Source organism: Rhopalosiphum maidis, chromosome 1 (assembly GCF_003676215.2).
Source record: "Rhopalosiphum maidis isolate BTI-1 chromosome 1, ASM367621v3, whole genome shotgun sequence".
Lineage (NCBI taxonomy): Eukaryota > Metazoa > Arthropoda > Insecta > Hemiptera > Aphididae > Rhopalosiphum > Rhopalosiphum maidis.
The window spans coordinates 32,105,252-32,132,535 of NC_040877.1; the positions used below are offsets into that span (position 1 = coordinate 32,105,252).

At 31.8% G+C, this 27,284-nt stretch overlaps 1 protein-coding gene across 4 annotated transcripts in view; it reads right to left on the reverse strand.

Annotated features, from left to right (window-relative positions):
- Positions 1 to 13,559, reverse strand: part of LOC113559238 (protein couch potato) — a 56,218-nt gene extending 42,659 nt beyond the window's left edge. For all 4 annotated transcript variants that reach the window (XR_003405920.1, XM_026964906.1, XM_026964910.1 and 1 more), the window contains exon 1: positions 12,657 to 13,559. Coding sequence is in view for 3 of the 4 variants with exons in the window: in XM_026964906.1 (XP_026820707.1) it covers positions 12,657 to 12,800 (144 nt within the window). In the remaining variant the exon portion in view is untranslated. The remainder of the gene's footprint in view (positions 1 to 12,656) is intronic.
- Positions 13,560 to 27,284: the final 13,725 nt, after the last annotated feature.

The following is a 27,284-nucleotide window of genomic DNA, read 5'->3' on the forward strand; positions in this document are numbered from 1 at the left end:
TACCGCTTACATATATAAAAAAACACGCCTGTAAAGTTTTAAATTATCGGATAGTTGTTATAATCTTTGTAAATGCGACCTATATACTGTTTTATACCACTCATCTCTGAACAGGAAGAATGTAAATTTATATATATATGTGTGTTACGTAAAAAAAAATGGAAACAATAGATGGCGCATAGTGTTCTGAACCCACCTCTACAATGCGCGTAAAATCTTTAACACTACTCTGTTCTCTTAGTGTTTTATTTTTTGCGAAATACATTATTTTCTTTTACGTACCGAATAAGAACTTAAATTATTCGTAAGTAATCTCGTTTTGAATTGCTCGTTGAGAGTTTTTTTTTTTTTTCAAATGATACGCGATGCGCCGCAGGTACTTACGTTTTATCCTTTTCTAATGTATCGCGTATTTAGATGAAAAATAATATACCTCTTAAAATATTATACAACGCGCGCGCGTTGTTCTCGTGAGAGGTCGACGACAGTATACGGTATTAGCACCGACTCGGGGGAATATTAATATATTATATACATAATTATTATTATAACATGCATTTAGCACTTTCACTGCGCTGTCGGAGTCGGATTTTTATCACTGGTCTGGAAAAGAATCAACGAATAAAAAAAACAACACAAAAATCAGAAAACTACGTGTTTTGAACAGCTGTCAATCTGCTAAAGTGGTAATGTTAATAATTATTTTTGTTGATCAATATTATGAAGTACCTACGCATCAATATAAACATGGGACGAGGGTTACATTTACATATATGCAATACACATGTGTATCGAACGCGAGTCTGTTGTAGAGAATCGTTATTAATTTTACACCGTATTCTGTTGTTATACTTATACCAACGTCAATATACACTTATGATGACTTAGTGACTTCATTTTATCACCCGTATATATTTTATATGCGATGGGTAAGTTCCAATATTATTATAATATGCCAACAATTCTCGGGCGTGTCGAGGTTTAAATTGTATAAAATAATTATATTATAATATTGTTCATAGCGTCAATTGCATACTTTAACGTTGCAACATTAAGCTCGTCACTATAATAGCCGCAGTCAGTCGTCATATATTATTCACGATGATAGTAATAAATTAATAATGTCATTCTAATCCTTCATTCGAGACTCTGGGAAATTCGTAATCTCCAATGCAGCGTTCATATATAATAGTATTATTATATTATACCTAGGTATTTTAAAGGTATTCCCGTCGAACGTATCAACGTCGTCGTTGTAATCATCGCGCCTCAGTCGATACATAATATCGTATAGTATACAGTATATTATTATTACTATTATATCGACTGATAATATAATTACTCATTGTCCCGTACACATATTATATTATACTATTCCATCTAGACCACCGACATAATAGTATATACATAACATTGTTTGATATGGATATATTTGTACGCATAGTAGATATAACTGTGTGTTGACTTTACTGTTTGTCAAGAGGAGCTGATGTATAACGTAATATATACGCGTGTATGTATGTATATATATTATACACAGAGCCTAGGAGGAAAGAACTGACACGAGAAAATATAATACGTCTTATGATATGCCGCGCAATAGAGTATTATATTGTATATGTTGTAGGCGAACGCATCTCATATACAGTGTGATTCTTTTTACGTAAGACACCTAATATGTCGAAAACTTATAAGGTTTTTGAAAATACTTCTTTTTTATATAATAATATTAAGCAATTACAAAATATATTTTTATAAAATATATATATATATATATTTAATATATTTTTATCGTTATAATTTTTAAATTTAAAATAACATTTTGAGCGAGTAAAACTCCACAAAATGTCTGTGTATTACTAACTCCAATTATCTAAACTTTAAATTTAAACTATACACTCGTTTAAAAATTAGACTGTACGTATCAAAAACTCCAAAAAATGTTTTTTTTAGAATAAAAAATAATTTACTTTTTTGAACAAAAGAGTAAACAACTTTAAAGATGATAGGTTGTCAATATGTAAAAACAATTTTTTTCAAAAATATTAACAGTTCTTGATATAATTAGGTAGTGTCTTCTGTTAAAAAATCATCCTGTACATAAACATATATACACATAATATCGTACACCGCGACCAGCATCTGCGCGGTGGGCTAATTTCGAACGATGACGATCCGTCGTAAACGCTTTTAATCAACCGTATCTCGTGAAATTCAAACAACGTCGCGTAATGGTTGTTTTGCATTACGCCACGCATTGCCCCACTTGGATTCTTTCGAGAGATCCTAAAGAATAATAATATAATATCATGGTTGTAACAACGGCACTCGGAAGACTAACGAATTTATTGTTATTATTATTTCACGTGCTGCCGTTAAAAAAACATTTAAAATTAAAATCGATTTGATCGTCATACTCCCCAAATAGTCTACGACGCCGCTACGGATAACGTAATGAAAATTATTATTCACAGGACACAGACCTCGGCGGCTGCGTCCCGACTCCCGATACATAATATTCATGGCAACGCTATTGGCATGTTTAGACGTGTTTGGTTTCTGTATGTACGTCGAAATGTGAGTTCTTAATGTCTCACGAAATGATCCCGAGTCGTTCAAATACTCTGAAGTATGTATAATGGTCAATTTCCAACGGAATATTCACAATCAAATGTATAGACGACGATAACGATAATGATGTTGATGATGATGATGATGATAATAATAATAATAATAATAATAACAACAACAATATTGCGAGTATCCACCGCGCCCCATGCATTGATGGGCTCGACGCGACGACAAATATAATTTTCCCATCTGAAAATATAATTTCGCACGTGCACTTAATATCACCGTCGCCACTGACGTCTGGAATTATTCTCGATTACATTGGTTGGGTACACACGGACGGATGCTGCAGCTATGTAGCCTTTTCGAGGGTGCGTACTATTACATATATATATATATAATGCTATTGTTGCGCGATCGATTCGCAGCCATTTACGACGATATTCGAAATTGAGCTCTGAACAACGAACCTAGGATTTCGTTGGACTTGGTGTTGGCGGTGGGACACGTCCGTCGCACCGCGCGTACACGCCGCGTACCACGTCGTATAATATTATTATTATAATGTAAGTGCAGTTACAACTCACGTACCTATATATATGTATACAGTATATACTTATACATTGTTAAATCCGCCGAATTCCATCCTTTTAGTGTCGGAGTCGGCGAAATGTCTTCGTCGCGAGCAAAAAACATACAAATAGAACGCGTATATGTAATACATAAAACGAGTCTTCGGCGGTGGTGTGTGGCGAAGAGGAGAGTAAAAAAAAAAGTTTCTCGATACGTGGTATAAATGCGCAAACGGATACCGGATTATGGGTTCGCTATATATATATATATATGTTATACGAGCGTGTGAGTGTGTGTGTGCACCGTGTTATTATCCGTTTCGGTACGGCGGGTCCGAAAACGCGAACACACGAGTATCCGTTTACCTGTATTGCGTTATAATCGCGAGACTGTGTCTTCCCGACAACGGCAAAGACGTTAAGTCTCATCCTCGCGTGCCCTTTTCCTTTATACTTATATATATATATATACATATACATATTATTACACACTTATGTTTATTCACGTCGCAGACGGATTCATGTTTTTCGACACGGTAAACTCGCTTGCGCACATACATGCGCATACGTATACGCAGGACTTACGCGTTTGTATTTTCGAGCACAAAGTATTGATCGGTCTAGATATAGTAAAAATACCCCGGAAGTCCCTTTTGGGATTTTGGACGTAGGGCATTCGAGAGTCTGAACATAGGTACCGCTCTTTCTATCACATATTATACATTTGATATCATCATAATATGTGTGAAACGGAATATAATATATATTGTTATATAATATATCTAATGTTATATATATATATATTGAATGCCATCCTGTCGGTCGATGCGCTGAGGCCGCCCTGGGAATCGGTCGCGCAAAATATCAAAACCGTTTAAGTGATATTAATGGACCGCGTGGGCAAACTGAATAAATAATAGTAATAAAAAAAATATATATAGAAAAAATAAACGCAGCTCGGTACCAGCCACGGTATATTTGACCGATTGCAACGGCGACGTTTGTAGTGCAGGGAATATATTATATTATTTTAAGTGTACAGATTCGCGTGAATATCACAATAGTGGCTGTGCGTATGCATATACGTTTGGTTATACTACTGCGTGATCGTTGGTTTGCAGGGGACGAAAGTAAAAGTCAAAGCATTTTCATTTTTGATTTGATTCCTTAAAAAAATTTTTTTTTAAAAAACGGGAAATAAAAATATTTTAATCGTATTCTATAGATATTCTTGTTTTCATTGCAACTATTAACGTACAATACCTAAAGATTTTTAAATCTTAAAATTGTAACAACTCGTTTGAAAATAACAAAAATAAGCCACAATCAGAAATTGGTAGAAAGTTTCATCGAGGGATATTAGTATTACTATTATTATTATTATTATTATCATTATTATTTCCAATTTTAAGTAACAAGGAGAATATTTTAATAATTTTTGTCTTTTTTTTATCTTACGAATGACCGTTTTAGTACATAATTATAACTATTAAACCATATCAATATATTTTATGACGTGATAATGTAGGTAATAAAACGTTTAATATTTCATATCCTAGTGAATTTCCTGATCAAAAATCAGTTCTTTTTAAAAGTGTTTACGTCCAAATTGTATTTTTTTCAAAAATAGTCGAATTTGAATGCGTCTATGTAAAAAATGCACCACTTAAAGTGTTAGTTCTCAATAGAATATATAAACATGAACAAAGAAAACAAAAATAAAAGCAAACATGCGATGGTGTTTGTCGTAGGAAAATCGCATTAAAATAAAATAACAATATAATAATAATCAAAAACCAAAAAAAAATAAAATCTATACTGTCGTAGGTGTATAGATGACCGAGAGCTTTGGGGCTTAGATGATAGTAATATACATGTGCACGCCCAAACGTTGAATAATAATATGCCCACACGTCGTGCAGAGGTGTACACTCGTCAGTGGCATCACTCCGGTCACGTTTTGTTTATAGACGCCAGTGCTGTTCCTTTTATTTACCATATATTCTATACACTATACTGTTATTGTGGAATTATGTATAGAAGGCCTAAATGGTGTATTAGTTAAAATATAAATAAAACGATTATGAATTTTCATACGATATAAACTATATGCACTGCAGTGCCACCGAGCGTTTATAAAACACCGCAAACACTATATTTACATAAAAAGATTAATGTTTATTCGATGAAATATAATTATTGTACACACAGTTTTTTTAGATTGAACGTAAAACTCAGCGTGTGTTTTTGGTTACATCCAATATTTTTCACGCCTAGAAAATAATATGCGCATAAATATAATAGTGTTGTGTATAGATATATAAATCCTATAATACGTAATATTATAAAAATAAATTTATAAAATATTGTTGGCGTTCAAATCAGTCATCGTCCCAAATTCAAAGTTTTAAACAATTTATTTATCTATTATGGATGCATTGTTTTTGTTGGCCAAGTCGTTCTTAGTAATTATAATTTATAAATGATGTATTGTTTTAAAACTCATAATAATTTATTAATATTTGTATATAATAATTTTCCTTAAAATACAATGTGTTTAATTTAGTTTCAAAAAATTCATACTATTTAAATTGGGATTTTTTTTAATCGTATCACGTGAATAAAAAATATGCAAATTTTAAAGTTAAGTTTGGATTTATTCTCAATATAGAGTTGACAGAGGCAGATTTAACGTCGTTTAGTTGGCAAAATGCTGACAAGGCACTTGCTTATATTATGTTCTGGGCCCACTTAAATTACTGCGAAATGTTTCGTTAAAAAGGTGGGGATATATTATTATGACTCACGGATAAGTTTTATACGAGGTCCCTCTCATGGTTTTGTCGACCACCTTTTAAATTTTAAATCTACCACTGGGAGTAGATTTAGAAGTATTATTTAATACAATTAATAGTACAAGTACCTATACTACATAATATATTTGGTCGATTTGTAAATTCTTTTAGACAATATTATGTTTGGTGTATACATATATTATATTATTTGGTATGCAGAGAAATATTTAATCCAGATGTTTGAGTACTATTTGTTTAAAATTACTATGTAAAACACACAGTTATAAACAGGGGTGTTCCCATAGGGTATACTACATATACGCCGTATACTCTAAAGATTTTTTTTCAATATTATGGGTATACGGCGTATGCTCTCAATCTCAATTTTTTTCCATATATTATTGACACGCTCTTTACCGGCTTTACTCCTATAGATCATAAGAAAACTATTCTTATTGAATTAAATGTTTATTTTAGATGATATAGTATACTCTCAAAAAAATTAATGGGAACACCGCTGGTTATAAACACAATATTTCTCTTAATGTATATATTAGGAAAATATAGTATTAATTAATATATTAATTGTGTGTTGTGCTATGTCATTTTAATTTTCATCTGAATATGTAGTGTTTAAGATTTATAATATTAAATTAAAACCCCTTAAATGCTAGCAGCTGATTGTAATAACTTGATTACTTCGTAGATATTATAATTAATTTTCGTGTTTTTATTTTCCATTTGAAGTAGTGTGCTACTGTCGTACGTTTTATTTTGCCCTATATATGCATAACCTTTTTATATAGTACGTACAACTAATATAATGACAGATTTGAATTATAACATCACAAATACAACTACGATTTTAGTAATAAATCATAATGAATTATTTTATGGTTTGTATTAAATTATAAAAATGGTAGTAAATATATTATGATACACGAAATGACATATTACGACACCGATGAAAATCATTTCGGAGTAACGGTGTTTTGGGATGAAAATATTTTGAAAGTTATGCATGTTATAACATTTTTTTTTTATATAAACATTAAAAATATTATGGCGCATACAATGTAAAGTGTCGTTATGCTTGATTAAAATTAAATACCAAAAATCGATACAATACTCGTAGTGTTCCGACAAAAATAAAACTGGCGCTCTAAAAAAACGTTTGCGGAGAATATTAATTGCTATATCATTATATTATAATATAATATTTTATTATTCATCTCGTTAAACAGAGTATATTCATGAAAATCATAAAATTCATGCATAAATAAATGCGAGGTATAAGCGTCAATATTAATTTACACAAATTATCGCGAATACACTGCACGCAAACGGTCACACGGAACGAGAAAAAAATATATTTTACAAGAACAGTTGCCGTTAAGATCCATCCGTTTTTATAGAATCTTACTGTTAGGTAGCTAATTGGACATGTATAATAATACGAAACCGATATTTTAAATGAATGCAAATTCATTAAATTGTACGCTGGCACTCTGCTATACATTATTGTATCCGTAATCGGTTCGAATAATTTGTAAGTCAGCACACATAACGTGCATCACGTAAACCTAATATCCTATAGGTATAATAACCTACGGCCGTACTTAGTTTAATTGAAAAAGTCAATCTACATATTATCATATTATCTACAAATGATATGGATATTTTTAAAATATACGAGCCGCACTGAAACGGTAGATATACAGATGGATATCTAATTGTATAGTGTATAGAGGTAACAAAAAAAATAAAAAAATAAAAAAATAAAAATAATGCATTTTTTACAAGCTTTTAATGTTATTACCGCGGTATTGATCGACTTGATACCTTATACATACAGGTAATATAATTTATACGATTTATAGTATTTCAACATGTGATATATATATATAGATTGTTTACTTATTGTATATATCACAACTTAGTATATGAAATGTGCTTAATGTTATTATGTAGCTTTTAGGAACAACGGCTGTATTGTTTAGTGCGATCGCGATGCACCGGAAATACGAGATTTGTATAATAATAAAATATTATGTTATTGGACATAAGTCGACGGTGGCGGTGGCTGAGCGGCTGCACAGGAACTTCGCGATGTGAACACGTTGCCTATCATCGTCACCATCATAATAATCATCATCGTCATCAACGTACGACGTTGTTCAATTGAAGATTCGGCTCGTGCTTAAACTGGTTTTCAGAGCTTGACCAGATACGGTCGGTCGGCGGTACATAAAATACAAGCGTACATATAAAATTGTGTATAAGTATATTATGTGCAGCGTCTGTACATATCGCGTGCGCATAATGTATATATATGTAGATACCGTTATAATGACATTTATTAATTTTTTATTCGTATGCGTATTTGTTTTTATCGGAAATAATATGATGACGTGTTTGTAATTATATAAAATTTGTTGTCGTCGTCGTCGTCGATGAATTAACTGCTATAGGTACTGTATTACCGTCTCGGAGAACATGCATAATAAAAAAGATCGAGTTCGTCGGAATAATGTCTACGACAGCAGTGGCAATAGCAGTGGCGTCATTGTTGGCTATAACTATCCCTCCGGACGGAAACGGCATACGGTGAACGCTAGCACGCGAGCCTCGCTTGCCATATGCCCGCCGTCGCAGCCGAGGGATTCATACGATTCGATAACTGCACGCGCAGAAGAGTTTACGAGTTTTGTGGTGACGAACATTTTATTCGGTAGACCTAAGTGAAACTTCGAAAAACGTAAATTTTTTTCGTATAATATACACCAGCGACAGCGTTGATAGAGCGTATACTTTATAGTACGGTTGTGTTGCGGTCTTTATTTTTGCGTAAATATCACGTATCCACTCTCTGACAGCCGCCCAGCGTAATTAGCGCCCGCTATCGAGTTCGGGGTGCGCGAAAGGGGACATTTCTCGTTTCTTTCGTACAATTTTGTTGTCAGTGACTAGATGGGTGGAGGGGAGGAGGTTGCTGGTGTTGTGATAAAAGCCGTGTGCAGTACTCTTGGTCATAACGAGGGGCGAGACTCGATGTGTGTGTGTGTGTATGTATATTATAGACGTCGTCTCGAGTGGCTTGAGAACGGCAGAGCTGGTCGTTGAGAGAACGTTGAATTATGCGTCGACTGGCGCCCGCCGACGCAGTTAAAGTTTTTATATCATAATCTTCTATATATATATATATATATATATACATATATACTTTATAATGTATACTCGTGAGACACAAGAAAAAAATATTCCGGCAAACTACACAAATATTATGTGATATAACATTATTATCACACGCGATCATGTCGTCGTCGTAACGCCGTTAAACACGCGCGGCTTTATCATCAAATTGTCGTGGTGATTTCAAAGACGATCATCACTGCACGGCGCGAGTACAGTATATGATATAATACGCGAACGACGTTTTCATCGCCAGCAGTGTCAAAATCGCTCAAATGTAAAATAAAAAAATAAAAAGATCCCATTTCAAAACCAGATCACCCTACGTTTGGTATGTACATGTAACACGCGGGCCGTCGGAGTACAATATAATATACAGGGTGGTGCATATATACTTACATATACAGAGCGCGTCACCCAAAACGGGCGAAACGTACCTATATATATATAAATATATACACACATAGACACGCACTCACACATAAACTTCTGTCTCGCGAGGAACAACTACGGCAGCTGCTGCAGCTGACTGCCGCCGACTATACAGTAATACATATAATGTATAAATAATAATATTCCGCGTCGTCTCCGCGCGCCGACGCGTTTATTATTTTTTTTCTTCAGTGAAATGTTGTATGGAACACTCCGATTTCTAAAATAGTCGGTCGCATCCGAGGGTGCGCATCAATATAATAGTATACACTATATAGTATACATAAACGCGCATTAAAATAACGACGAAGGCTGTAGCGTCACGAGATCTCCGCGGTAGTCACACAATATTGTAATGAAGACGGGATATTATTGCGGGACCCATGTTGGTATTTCGGAATATTCCGGTTGGAAGGGTTATTACGGAAACCAGTTATGCAGTATACTACGATGACCGTGTTCCCCCTATAGCCACCAGTGCACCGACGGGATTATATTTAAGTCGAGTACAATATTTCAACTGCTCGTGCACTAGTGACGACGGGATTCTGTGAAATAATCGCATACTACTGCATAATATCATCGGTATTGTGTATAAAATTACATAGTGTTATATACGCTGTACTGTATTCCCCACGGTTCATGTTATATAGAGACGCACTCGAATATATCCGATAATGATAAATTTCTCGAACCCTCGACGGACGCACTGTTTTTAAGGAGGTTTTATTTTTTTTTTTTTTTTTTACCCGTAGCCGTCGATCGCTTTGAGATCACGTCGTCACCGGAAACGCAATATTTTTGACGGGACACATTATTTTTTTGTTGTTGTTTTGGAGGGAGTCTTGTTAACGCACGCACTCGCGCGTCGAAATCCCGTCACAGACGATACGCGCTCACCCGCCACCGTCGTCGGCAACCACCCCGACGGCGATCAGCTGTTCTCACGGGGAGCAGCAGCTGCCCCTCAGGTGAACACATGTTGCCGCACTCCCCGTGTGCACGTCTTACGAAACTTCGGTGGCACACAATATTATAACATAGGTACCTACCTAACCGATAATAACGATAATATTAAAACGTAATTTTTACGACCGTTTCGCTGCAGAAGAGAATATTATACTACGTCGTTCTTTACGCGTTATTCCCGTTCTCGTCATAAACTTTGTCAAGCGCTCCGTCGTTTTGTTTTACGCATCGCGTTTTGGCAACCACTGGGCGTGTGTATATTTGAACAGCGTATCTGGCGGACCGTGAACGACTGGTAATTAGCGCCGAGGTGGGATCGCGCGCGTGTTAGCTGCAGCCTGCAAGTATTGTAATATTGTGTACACGGTAGTGCCGCCGCTGACGACGACTACAATACGACGAACGACGATGACGTTATGTGCGCGACACCCACACCTGAAATCTATATAACCTAAAAAAAAAAACATAGGCCCGACCGATAGTATTATTTGCATACGGAATCGTTTTCACCCGAAACTTAGGAGAAACGAGTGGCACACCTGCGCGAAAACTCACGCAATACAACCGTCAACGTTGCCTGAGATCAGCGAGGAATAGTGAAGTGTGTATTATACTCGACGTATTTAATAAACTCTGTTAAATGCTTTTTGAAAACGGTTTAAATTATTATTTTGTTATCTCTTCGAAAATAAATAATAAATTTCCACGGGTGGTATTCGAGAACAGCAATATTCAAACTTAGCGGCGCAATAGTATTTTCTCAAAAATATATGACGGTAATAACTTGGCCGTTGCGTCATTAGGCGTGTTCTCAGTCGTTAAGATACAGCGTATACGTGCATTAATACCAGTAAAATACCAAGAAATGCAGTTCATTGGAGATTTTAACAGCATTCGCCTGTGATTATGATGCTGGCGAACCGTATGATCATACGTTGCATGACGTCAACCAAACTTTGGAGACCATGCAAGGGTTTCGTCGTTGCCGACTCGTTTTTCATCTCTAGTCGTTTAAAATCTTCGTGTCACTCTTATACAATACATTATATAATCTTCATAAAATTAAAAAAAAACTTTGAGTAGTAAATAAAACGATTAAAGTATGAGCACGTACGAAAACAACGATATTTTACATCCGCGATTCTCGATCGTATTGTGCGCTGTCGCCGTTTTCCGGAGTAAATGAAGATATTTCGACCGGTGCGATGTGATAAGAACTAGTGACTATTGATATAGGGTTAGAGGTAACGGTATCAACGGTGGTGGAGAGGAGGGTGCAGTGCACTTGGCATACATATTAAACATATAAGTGTTATATAGGTAACACAACACGCGACATGTACAAACCACGCTGCTGCTGCAGTCGTTCATCGTGTCCTCGTTCGGAGCAATTATCACATTTGACGACGACGGCGAGCCAAGCCCTAACAAACATATTGTTTTTTTTTTTTTTGTGCACTAGCGTATATTTTATGTAACGTACGCATACAGTGTAGTGTGTGTGTTTGTGTGTGTGTGCAAGTTTTACACACAAATAACGAGCGTGTCGCTTATATACACATATAGTACATAGTACACCTATATATATATATATATATATATATATTATAATAAAATGTTAGGCTCCCGGGTGGATGGGCGGCGGGGGGATACATGACGGGACGGCCGAGCAAAGGATTATACGACGCACATCCGTCGAAAAATACAGTATTATTATTATTATTATTATTAGAAAACGTTCTCACGGTGGACACGGGGAGACGCCCTCGACCCGTACGTCTACCGAATCGTCGTTACGATGATAAAATTATTATTATATAACGCTACACGGCTATATCATCTAGGTTTAGCCATCATATCGTCGTACCTATGATACGACTGAATAAGAGTCGCTAAATTACTCGCCTAAATCGACCCAACCGGCATATATATTCTTAACACAATTTATTAAGATTAACGCGTGTGACGTGATATACACATTTCAGGTATCAGGTTTAATATTGGCAGATATTTATCACTACGCGAATCTATCGGGAAAGGGTTTATTTCAGACGATAATAACAGTAATAATATTATTATTGTTGCAACATAATACTATATATGTATATTATATTGTTGTGTTTACCTCTTCCTCGCCGGGCCCGACGGAATCGATGCTGTTGCACATGCCTGTGACGACGGACTGCTGACCGTCAACCGATACGCTGCCGGGTCCTTGCTGCTGTTGTACTTGCAACGGTGGCGTGTGACCAGTTGGCGACATGTTCATCGCTGCGGCTGCGGCTGCGGCTGCGGCGGCTGTGGCGGCGTCCAGTCTGAGCTTCTTGAGGGTCGCGGCGGCGGCCTCCGGTCCGTTGTACGCACCACCTCGGGCCCTCTTCAACCCTCCAACGGCGACGGCCTCCACGATTCAACCGGGTGGGTGTAATGCTGCGCGACGACCACTACCAGCGCCAACATGTGGTCACTACCGTGGCGCGGCACGGTTTCTGCAGCAGCAGCTGATCGGCAGTATCGTGTTTTCGGTTTCGGTTTCGGACGACGACGACGATGACGGTAGTTTGCAGACTCGGTGACGACGGCAGGTCACTACTGCAGGGGCGGCGAGGACGGTCGACCGTGCACAGTCGTATCGGCGGCGATATTTCGATTTGTGTCGTTTAACTATATTATTGTATTTATAATATATTATTTATAGAATGGGAATACACACACGCGACGGCCAGAGAGAAAAATAAAACCGAGTCTCCGATTGACGTTGAAATTATTATTTTTTTTTTCCTTATTAATCGGTGTAAAACGCGCGAAAATGACAACGATCGTAAAAAACAATATGGGACTCGGGACGGTGTGTGTGGTGTGTCTGTAAGGGTTTGGATACGTGTGGTGATCGAGGTGGTGGAGGTGATGGTGATGGTGGTGGTTAAGGTGGTGTGTTCAGTGTGTAAGAGGTAAAAATGTCGCGGTGTGTGCGTGTGATCGCGGAACGTACGACTGCCGCCGTGTCGGAATTGCGTCTGACGTGAACGCCGAGGGCCGAGCTGTGGTAGCGACGGCGCGGCGGCAGCGGCGGCGACTGCGACGGCGACCGAACACGACCGGCGCCGAACCGACCGGAACAGGAAGCTTGGCGGGCGGTGGTGGCGGCCGTATACCCCTTCTTCCTCCATCGCCGCCACAGCCACCGACGACGACGACGATTGCATTGTTTTCCATATGGCGTGTGCGAGTAGAACAATTTAAAAAAAAAAAAAAATCGCGTTCTCCGATGGTCTATCTGACGATTACGGTGATGCTGCGCCGATGGCAGTGTTGCGCACAGCTGATGGACCGTTAAAATAATAATAACCCGTTCGTGTGTGATCGACGGTGGATACTTACTCCCCCGCACGCCGGACAAGGTATACCCATACGAATATACGAATATAATGGGTATTATTATATTATACATATATATATATATATGTGTACGTTACAATCGTCCTTGCTCCGATCTACCGCTACGAGTTCGACCGCCTATACAAAATTGTATTTATTATTATTGTATATTTTCTATGTGAGGCGTGTTTTTTTTATGTTAGAAACGTATATAATATTAGATCGTTTATGTTCCGCTACCGACTTACGTTGTATTTCTTAAGCATACATAAAGCGACAGTCGCATACCAATAAAACGCGAACCATTAATAAGTAATAACAATAATAAAAGTAACACGTAATAATAATACGTATGTACCTTGTACCATTGGAGCAGATTCCATGATACTTGGACTTTGGAATTTTATTATATTATTATTTATGTGGTATATGGGGACCCGTTTCCCGGCGATCGCGATTATAACGACGAATTGTGATGTGTAATGAACTATATAATGACACGTTATAATGTGCGCTGCCGGCATAAATCTAAACCACACTGATAGTCGATAAATCACAAACGAACGTTATGTCAATTTACCGAGTTTATAATTCGAATATATAGTTCATGATCAGGAGTTTTTGAATGATAATACGAAATTTTTTTTTATATAAATCAACTTGCTTTTTATTCCCTTTCCGTCTGTACAAATTGAATAAATATAAAATATAGTTATCGGTGTACCTCTTTGACCGAGATGGACGGATTGGATATAGCACATATATGTATTTTCAAATGTACTTTAAACTTCCGTGATATGTCTAAGACAATTTAATTTTTTTCAAAATTAGTCGAGTTTTTTTAGTATATTTAAGCTACCAAACGTAAAATAATTTATATTTATCCATATATTATATTTTAGACTCTTTTATTTCTGTAACCAATGGTAACCAATAACCATATATATTTAAACAAATAATACGAGTTGCATGGTCCTATATGAAATTTATGTGTGAGCTACCCTATGGCAATCTATAGGGGTTGAACAATTAAGCTATAAGCACACCCTCAGTATCGAAGAAAAAAAATTGACGCCGATCGGTTCAGTAGCTTCTAAGCTCCATTAATTTTATATGTATAGATGAAATATATTCGTGACGATGAACACTATTTGTATTTCAACTTTAAAATAAAAATGATTATATATTCACCTAATACCTTATTAGTTTTAAGATAATCTCGCTGCGAATATAATATATTCCAGGATATTAAATGAAAAGCAATTTTTTTTTTATGTTATTAATAACCTGCGGAATTTAAAATGATTATTTTTTTGTACTCATAAAAAAGAAAACCCAATTTTATCAGATACAAATACTAAAATACATAGCTATAGTGTTTGAAAGCCTACACATATAATAATATTTGTTATAGCTGTGGCCAATATATACCTAAGAATGTCGTTTAAAAGTTTGTCCGTTTTTAAATAACTTTATATGGATTATACAAACGTAATAACACTTATAATTAATAATATATTATAATATGTTTTGGTATCCAAGTATAATATTTTGGTAATTGGTATATCATATAAACTAACCATGAAGTTAATGAATTCACGATATATAATATATATAATATAGCGAGTTCTATATGTTTATGTGATCACTGGATTTAAATCCAAACCATATCGTTGTTTACTGGACACTTTTATGAATCCTTTAATGCATTTCATGTCTTAAAATAGTTAAAATTAATGCTGAATAAAATTATTACATAAATCATAGTAAAATGTCATTTTAAATGGAATATAAATTGTGCGAAAAACTCAAGGTCAATATACCAATAATTATGGTTTCTTAAATGTATTATAATTTTTTTTTCAGCTATATATTTATTTCTGTATTTTTATTGAATGTGGAAGTAAGCATACCAATAAAAAATTATTTAAGAAAAAAAAAACAAAAAATAATTTGTAAAATTAACTCGTTACTATATTAGAAAGAAAATAATGATTGTTCAATTTTTCTTCGACTCTAGTTCTGAAGTCAGTTATTTTGACTGATTTGCATTAACGAAAAATGTATTTATAATTGAAATAATATTGTATGTTGTTAACCCGAAAGAATACCTAGAAAATGATTAAGTAAAAACTTCACAAAAGTTCATTATTAATATTAAAAAAAGGAAAAACTACTAAAACCCGAACACTTTAGAATATAATATATTCGTACACGTAATATTTTGAGCATAAATTTAACGTAATCATAGTAATATATTTTTGTTGATGTAGTTGCGTTTAAATGGACAAAAAATAAATGCCGTTTGAATTTCTATAGGGAACATTTTATTTGTTCACGGCTGCCGTATCACGTATATTTCCATATACCTAAAGCGGTATTTTTTTTTTTTTTTTAATTTTACTCAGTAAGCCTTTTCGTACAATTTCTATAAAATGTTTTGGCTTCCGACAGACAGAACAGGTACAAGTATAACGTACTATTAAGCATGTTCTGATCATAAAAATTGTTAAGAAAAAAAGAAAAACAACTTTTTCGTGTATGCAGTGCCCTTGAGCTTTTAAAATGTGGTATTCAAACGTGGTTATAAATACGGCGTTGTAAAGTAAAACGTGGTAACAAAAATAAACATATATGTTCATGAATAAAATATTACATTTTCAAACTTGTAGACAGATGGTATATAACGCCTATATTATAAATGGCTATACCTATGATATACGAAAATTCCATAGCAATCACCCTCATACGCGGGATGTATCGTGCCTGGGGTCAAACAAGTGCCAAAGTTGGGTCAACTTTTTTGTTTTAGTGTAATACATTTTTAAAAAGAAAAATATTGTTTGAGGACTTTCTTTATGCGTTACTTTATGAGTTTAAATTTAAAACTAGAAAGCCCTTATAACCCTTTAGCTAAGCTCTCTGACGTTGACGCTTTTTATACGCAGTATACGATACCATGTTAGAAAATATTAGTATCTATATATAACGTATACCTACATACATAAGTATACATAGCGCGTTGTGTATACAAACGATCTGCATAGTGTATATGTATAGAGAGAGGTACTAACTACCTATACAATGTATAAAATAATGAGTAATAATAATGATATTTTAAAGTTGTAACACGAATAAGATATAATGTCAGATTTTTTTTCTACTCGCATTGGCTAATATACAACGCGGAAACCTTATTACAATTTATTTATATTATATTCTAAACAATTAACATATTATATAATACATAACAGAATAAAACACGCATATCTTTTTTATTATATATTTATTATTTTATGCTTTAATATGATTTAGTTTTTCAAACGAAATCGCAACATCTTGCGATATTAAAGACGGGCTATATATACTGTTTGTCTATATTTTGTAGGTACGATTTTTATTAGTTTTTGACATTTTAATCTCACTACTTCGATTTTGTAAGTAGTTTCCTCTAAAATTACGTTAGACATAGACATAAACGTATAAAGAATACGTTAAAATGTTATTCGAAATGTATAGTAGAACGAGTGTCTAAAATACCGTATAAATAATGTATAGTGTATGTTTTGTATTATATAAATTCAATGAATCAATAACGTACAATTTCGTTAGAACATAAAAATAAATTGATTTTTACTTTTTTTAATTCAAGATTGTCTCAAGTATAAAAAATAAAAACACTATAAAGTAAAGCAATTTTTTATAGGCACTAGGGTTGTTGAATTTTCTTTTAATAAATTGCGTGTTTTGTAAGAAGAACAAAAACTATTAGTTAAAAATCACATAAAATATTGTTATCTGAGTATTGATATTCAGTGTATTTGTATTTACAAGTGAATTACATTTAGTTTATGTGACGTTTATGAGTGTTCGGAAGAATAACTCTTGAAATAAATGTGTTCTAAAATGTACTCTGTTTACTAAATTGAATAATTTAAATTTGATTCCGCTTTCGACTACGGGTTATTGTTTTACAGATTTCACACTGTATCGGTGCACTTGTAAAACAATATCGATATATTTACAACAAAATGCCAATATCTTCGTATCCTCGCCTTAGATGATATACATTAAAGAAGCTTTAAAAAAAATGTTTTTGGACGAGAGATTAAGCCGTTTGATTGAACGATAAAATAAACTATTTTAGAAACGAGCGACATTTATCTTATTTTAAGTCTCCAAAGTAGCGGATTTTCCACGGAAGTAAAAAAAATAGATCATAAAATTTGTTATCGACAAACAAATGATGATCGCTTTATCCAAAAAAAAAAAATATACATAATGATAATATTATAATAATAATATAGTAATACATGTCGGAAAAGTAGTCCATGGATTTCGCGCATGGTGTTTTTGAAGAAGAATTATTACAATAATATATAATATAAACAAAACTAAAGTGCTTCTGTTTAATTTGTCATGTTTGCAATAATATATATTTATCATCCTGAAACTAGTCATTAAGGCGATTGCATTATTTTCCCCTCAACGCAACGTCAATTTATACCAATCATAATTTAACCGTTTCACCCCTATTTGTATGACGTAACGATCAAACAACAAACAACAATGTAACCAGAGGCAACGAACTTTAATACATATTTGATATTATAGTTTTAAATTGTATATTTTATACTTACCTATTATCGAAATGGATTTATTATTGTATGTCTGTGTGTAATATAGTACCGGTTCGATTAAATGACCCGACTCACTAAATTTTACACTTAATATAATCGCGCTACATTATTATTATTATTATTATTATTATTATTGGTTCTTCGAATACTTATTGATTTTAAAACTCACTCCAAAATTTAAATATTTCTGACCTAAAAACATATTCTACCCGCAATATATACACACAACACAACTTAGTCATTTTAGGAAGCTGTATGAGATTATTTTTTTTTCGAACCAAAAAATACGCATTATATATATTATAAATCCATTAATTTCAATACGTTTGCCTTCGATGATCGTATTTTTCGAATGAGAAACTATCTTTTTCACCTCTAAATCAGACACATACAATAAAAGACAAAAACATATGAACTCAATTTAAATATTGTCAAATAATAGGTGAAGGTATAATATTGTAATAATATATATATATAATATCTATTACGTGTATTTGTATATTGTTTGGTTTGACATATAATAGTGTTATTGATAGTATTATTATATTTATTTTCTACACGTAAAAAAAATACATCTTAGGAAATGTGATATAAAAAGGCCAACCACTAACAAGTCGATAAAATTACCAACGAGAATACATGTAGCAGGTATATAGGTAAGCATTATAGGTAGGTACGTAATTAAATATAAAATTCCAAGTTTAAATTCAACTGTGTTGAGCAATGAATCTTTCTTTGAGAAATCACATCTATGAATACTTAAAATTGGATGTTATATAATCATACGAATTCCTATTATAGTCCATTACAGTGCGATGGTATCATACAGTATTATTGTTTGAATGAATTTCAATAAATGTATTCAATGACAATACTTAGAATAATTACCATATGTTAATTTTTTATTTATTTGAATATATATACTTCTTTAATAAATATTTGGTTTCCGTATTCTCGATTTATTCCCATTTTTAATAACATTCTTAATATAAATTTATTTATGAAAAAAATTAAATAACTATAATAATATTATTAACTTAAAATAATATACAATTAAGGAAATAATGTAGATTAAAAAATTCCAAATATTGCAGATGTTTTACGTGTAAAACGCAATCGGGTTGGTATGACGACATTGAATATTTATTAATTATTTGAGTTGCGATAACACTTCAAGTAGAATTTAAACTATTCGCCTATCCCCTACATTATATATATGTATGCATTATACATTCACAAAATATCTAAAAATGTGTTATATATTCGCGTAGAGTCCAGAAAAAATGTGTACCTATAAATATTATGATATTGATAATTGATACAATGAGTTAACTTCAAAAAAAATATAAAAAATTAATTAACATGGAATATTAATACTTAATATCAAGGTAATCGAAGAAAATTGCCGCAATATAATTGTATATATACATATAAAAAAAAACTAAATTGTCTAATAAGTGCATAGTATCATAAATAAATATTTTACAAAATATATTTAATTTTATGAAAGCAACTTATGTCAAAAACTTTACATTAAAATATTAAATCAAATTTATTTTTATAAAATTGTTTTTAAATTATAATATCTAAGATCCAAACAATTAGGTATGATTTTTTTTATGACACTTCAATCATATAATTTTATTTATTTTAACTTTAATACTTTACAAGAATTTATTGGCTTAGCATAATAAAGTTGCTAGGTATTTAAAAGAAATAACAATTTAAAGAAATAATAATAACAAATTTGATTTTGTTGTAAACAAGTAAAAATACTATTAATTACATCTACTTCATAAAAGGAAAATTATATAATTCATCACACATTATAAAAAATCGCAATTTTACCATAACAAGTATAACTAGGTATCTATAATGCGTACTATACACGTTGTTTTTTAGATTCAAATATTTTATTCCTTTCACATTTGAAGGAAGCGTGCATACATGTTTTTGAAATTTAAATTGTTGAATTAATCAACATACAACAATTAAAAGAAGTTTTCATGAATATTTTTAATATGTGTGTTAGATTCGTATATGTTGGTTTGCTAAGCCGCGTAAGAAATAAAAGTAAAACTAAAATTATTTATTATTAGCGAATTATAAATTCAATTTTTTCACACAGATATTGCGAAAATAAACACGTTTAATAATATAGATTCGTCATATATATTGATCGGTTGTTTGTTTTTCATGTTTGAGTACCTAACTAAAATATATCAAAACACTAAGCTTTGCTCTTTGACAATGATATTATATATTAAGTATAATAATATTTCAAATATACCGATAATAATAATATAATATCAATGGGATTTAATATAATATACTTGACTCAAATAGGCATGCAAGAATTATGGACAATTGTTGTGAAGCGAATAATGTAGCATTTTATTGTATTGAATATTATATTCCACTAAATTATATAGACAATATAGTACTTTTAGACGACTGCGTTCAGTGTTGTCAGTAAAATCGATCATGAGCAACTTCAGTAGTTCAGTGTTAGTATTATAACATAATATAACGTCATTAAGTATTTGATATTAATAATTAAACCTCTTGTCACACAAATTATAATGTGTGCATTGAAATTATGTACCAAGAGTTTATGCAAACTAAATAAAGTCGAATTAATAAAAAGTTTAGATATATACAGGGTTGTTTACAATAAAAGGAACCTATAAACCTAATTATATATATATATACTACTTATATATTAGATCGTCCAACATTTTGGCAATTTAAATAAACTAATTATAGTCAAGGGGCACTTAGTTATATAATATACAATATTATTAGAACAGTAAAGTTAAACGCACCAAACTTTTAGACGCGTACAGCCAAGAACCCAGGGTGCAGGTTCCATAAAAGCTTATTTTATAACTATATCACTTCACGTTGTTGTATAATTAAAGAATTACAAAGTATAAATCATATCGTTCCTTTCCCTTCTTTCTAATCTTTTGTATTTCATATTTCGTAAATCAATAACATTTTTTTAGAACACCAATAAAATATAATAGAAAATCATGATCAATAAATTCGTTTCTACAATTTATTTGGTTAAAAAAAAAACATAATGCTATTACAATAACGAATGAATAATAAATATTTGACATTTTATATATACTTTTTGTATAATAAATTTCTATATTAATTTACACTTAGATGAAAATAAAATACTAAAATAACTTAAATGTAATCATAATCTTCATTAGCAGCTCGTACATGTAATATTTTTAAGTCCTGAATCGTAAATTTTAAAATGAAATACAAATACTATTCGAAAAAATCAATTGTTAGTACTCGGTAAATTATTATTTATTAAACAGTAAACGACGACAAACAGATAATTAAATTAAATTATAAATACAAATTGTTCATAAACATATTGGATGATTATTTTATCAAACCACACTTATCATTTGAAAATCTATTAACGTTTTAAAAATAAAAATAGTAATATGATAAATAGAACAACAAAAATATTATTTTCAAAAATATTAACACATTTTGAAATTTGAATTTTTTTCGACAAAAGAATCACCTTGAATTATTTCCACGATATCAAATAAGTGAACATCAATAAACCTAAATATATAATAACAATTTGTAGTAATTATAGTAGGTACTTTTGTCCCTTTGTTTCGTTAAGGAACCAGCTGACAACTATACCTATATACTATTGTGTAAAAACTTTAATATTGTATACGATGTGCTCAAGTTGGTATAATAATTATATTATAAGTTTGTGACGTTATTTTTTTTTTTATTTACGCACTAATTTACAAACACGGCTCGTGGCAAGTGCAAAAAAAGTCATCCAACATATGAAACTTTAAAACCGGCACCTATGGATTTTGAGAGTTGAACAAATTTTCAAAAAAAAAAAAAAAATAATAAACCTAACCAAAGATTTGATATCAATGAGAATTATTTTCTTTTAATAATAGGTACATTTTATTAAAAGAAAATCGCATTTAAAAACTATGAAACGTTTTACTTGCTTGGTTTAGGTTTAAACGCCCTCGATGATCTACACGATTTAATCTCAGATTAAAAAAAAAAAAACATTAGAATGAACTTATATTACGTACCACCCAGCGCAATGTGAGACAAATAACACCTGTACGACATGTGGCACTTGTCGGGACCTGTTATCCGAAACCCAAATTGGAACAAACGCCTGATCTTAACTCGAAATTGCAGACAGTTGATGAAACTTAAGTTTTTTTTACACTATGCGAACTTCAGCTGCGTGTAGTTCGTGCGTATTAAATTTTCCTTCCAAAAAAGCAGTGTATTCACACAGAGCTTATAACTGTTGTCTCCCGAAGTATTATTTTTTGAAAATTATGTAATCATGGTAGCTTAGCATCTTCATTCTCCGAAATAAAGTTTAGAGTAACAAACTATACATAAATTATCAAAACTAAGTACGCGTTTGACAATTTTTTTTCATTATTCATCGCTGAAATACACCACAGTTGTAGGTTATGGTTAACAAAACCATAACATGTGTCCATCGATATTAAATATTATCTACTACGAGGATTTATACCAGAATCGATAAATTTTAATCATATTTATAGTGAACTATTCTTCTAAATGTTAAAAGGGAAAGTCGTCGGTTTTTCATTGGCACGTTTTATTGTTTAAACAAGAAATCCAATTTTTTGTGACAGTAGAATACGTCAAAAGCTTCATTGTAGCCTCGCCCTATTGATTAAAAACATGGATACATATTGTGCTTTAGAGAGGTCATTATTTTTATAAACTATCAATAATTTTGTGAAAATTTTATAATACCACAAAAGGAAAAAAAAACAATCATTCAAACAAACAATAAAATGCTTATGTATGACATGCCATTTAATATTGACAATCATGTTAGCTACTTTATATCAAAACTAAAACAAATGTGTGTTTTTGATAATATTCTATTTTAATTAGGACACTTAAAAATAAAGTGGTAATAGTTTTAAGCAAATTGTTAATAAATAATTGATGACGTTATTGTTTTAAAATTTAAAATAACAAAATATTATACTATTATAATATATTTTAAGTTATTATCTTGTTCCGAGGAAATCCAATAGGTAGTACGAGTATATTGTGTATTTATATAACTGCCATACCGATTTTGTAAACATTTTTTTTTTTTTTAACGTTTCAAGAAAAAAATTATAAATCAATATGAATTTGTGTTCAAGCTTGTATTTCATATAGTAGAGTAGTAGACGGTTTACTTCATATGTATTATTTATAAAAACGTTTGTTAGAATACTTGCGAAAAAATAAAAAATTAAATTATCAATTTAGAGAAGTTATTCAAGCGTGTAATGGTGTAACGAAAATTTGACGTAATAAGTAATTTATTGAAATATTCTTCGGTTAAAAATATGCACGGCGCCTTTACAAAATATATGTAGTCTGTATAGTCTATAGAGAACTCAAACACAGTATGTTGTGCATTATAATAATAATACGTCGTGTTTTGTCTCAAACAGATGGAAAAAATTGATGAACTTAAAAGAATATTTTTACGGGAATTCAAACATAATATTTAAATTATCTGTTACAAAAATAAAACAACAAATCTTTAACAGCAGATACAATAAAATACATTATGTGTGTCGTGTCGCAACCTTATTAGATAACTATTATTTATCAATAGATCACAGTAATTTGAGCGTGCCCAAGAATAGTTTAAATATAAATATTTAGATACTTTCGATTTTATGGTAATAGTAATAATGATGATGACTGATGAGTGAATCGGACGCAAAACTGTTAATTATTACCGATGCGTTAATTTTAAGATATCGATAAAGACAGCATTTCATAATACAACTTTCTATTGTTGTCGTTTCGCAAACACCATTGTAAATTATATGTATATATGCTAGTATAATAAGTACAATAAGTACCTACACTGTGCACTGTATGTATGTACATATATTTTCTCGGGTAGTCCGGTTGTCATTTTTTATGGTTATCACTTTGTTCTGTAAGTATAAAAATAAAACAGTCCCTCAAAGCTATTAATCCTGACACATTGTCTCAGTGAATTTAATAACAAAATGATATGTTTTTAAAACACACTTTCGTTGGAAAATCAATCAAGCACATCGCATTAGCATACAATTTATGTGCACATCGAACGGGACAGCAAAGTTCTTACGTATGTCGTTATAACATCTAAAATGTATAAGATTACCTACCTACTTCGAATGGCATATTGTAGCGTAGGTACTGTGAATAAATCATAAACCGTATTATATTATGTTTATTGTTGTATAACCCTCGACGTTCAAAATATGTAATTGGTAATTTAATCTAAACAAATGTTGATGAATTTTTTTCGTACGAATGTAGTTACTATTGTAGCAAGTTCAATTACCTACTTATTATTTTACTTATTATATAAGCCCCATACTATATATATATATATATGGCAGATAACCATATACGATTATGTTGTTGCCAGCATTGTTTAACATATAGCTAATTCGTTAATAATTATTATTCAGATAGTATCTTGTTACAATAAAAATAATTATCATGTTAAAAATATTCCACGATAATTTGTATTGATATAAAATATACATTGATATTATAATATTAATATCAATATTGATAATAACAATAACTCGTGAACGCTGCTTATTTTAATATTCGTACGTAACTAGTAACCCGTAAAAAGACTCTCGTTTGCATTTGATTTATAACACGAGATTTAAGGAAGCGCGTAACAATAAAACATCTCGAACGAATACGCTGCGATAATGACTTTCATGCGCGACTTTTTTCTCTGTATTTTTTTTTTTTTTTTTTTTTGTTGTTTTATGTTATTTTTGTCGAGCGCAATAAAATAAATTGATAGTAATGTTTAAAAAATAAATACAATTACGTAATCATGTAAATCTAACCAAATTGTAATTAACTCCGTCCCGTACTATATATGCCTAATTGTATACATGAGGGTATTATACATTGTTGCATATGTGTATAGTGTGTTCGTTAGTCGTACTGACGGCGAATGCACATAGACTATTAATAAGTTCTTATTCGCATAGCTCGCACGTATACGACGCTATGATAATTATCGGTAGTCGGTACATAATTAATTAATACGAACTAAGAACCATAACTCCTATGCATAACGGCGGGCGATATAATATACACTTATACATAATACTATACGGCTGTAGCCGAGCTTTAGCCCTTTGCTGGTATGTACAATATGTTGATAGAAAATGCATAATATACTGTTTAAATGTGGCACGAAATAAAAACGATCGTAAAGTAAACGAAATAAACATATTACATTATTACCTATAGTTTAGGTTATCGAATTCGCCTTAACAACGTTAAATAAAAGCTCATATAGACTTCCCGAGCATAAAACGTATTAGATACTCGAAAATATGACCCTCTCCCTAGTGAATGTAAAATACCTGTAGTAATAAACATGAATTTCATATTAAAATACTTATACACTGTATATTTAACTAAATAATAAATTCCTTAATCAGTTTTTCGTATTTTTCTGAACAGTGAATCGTTTATTTTTTTTTTTTTAAATACGGAGAAGTATCCTGAATGTCACTTGCTTAGCAATACTTCAGAAAGTAAATATAATATAAGTTAGGACTTATAAAGATACATACCATTATATTATGATATTATTTGAAATATGTTTAAATTTATAGTAGACAAATAAATAATATTTTGTACGTTTGTAGTTTAAAAAAATAATAATAATAATAATTCACAGGATATGGGTGTATGCAAATTTTAGAAAAGATTGGAGAGATTTATTTATTTAATCCTATATAAATATTAAATATGAACCCAAATATTATTATATGAACATATAAAATACACGGGAATTGATATTGAGTATTTTCTTGTCTTAAGTCTTTAATTTCCAAATTGATATCGTGTTATTAATTTAAATTCTAAATCAACTCAAATAGAATTTTTACATTAAAATAATGTATACTGAGCTCATTACGATTAAGTAAAATGATAACATTGTTTTTAAATTTAAATAGTCACAAAAAAACGAGTTACTGAATTAAATTAATTGAGTTATATGCAAGCACATTATTAAAATTGCCTGCTTTGAATTTTTGTGTACTTGCCAACAATAGTGGTCAACTTACAAGTTAAATGTATTCTTCTTTATATTTTTGTAATTACGTTGCCCGATTCCTTTTTAAAAACAGTAAATTGACAACATGATTCAATCAAATGTCACGTGGTTATTACTTTATTAGTGATTGATTATAAAATATAAATAGACCTAATTAATGTCCAACTTATTATTATATAAAAAATATACTATAATATTATAAAAGGCCATCAAAAACTAGGCCACAGTAAAAATCACCCTGTTCGTGTTATTTTGACATTTGCACAAACCACACTAGGAATATTCTAATTAAACAAACGACCCGTGAAATTTAAATTAAGGATTCTCTGAGGTCTTTGCAGGCGTGTATGTCGAGATAGTTTTCGGATCAGCGGCGATAGACGAAAAAACTAATAACAAGTAAAATAAAATAAAAGCCATTCTGATGAAATAATATAATCGAAACGAACTACAAAGTTTGTTTCAGCTGTTAATAAAGGCAGGTGGAAAAAAATTAAAAAAAAAAAAAAAAAAAAAACCCAGAAAAAAAATTAACGGAAAAAACTCACGAAAATAAAAGTCTACCGAG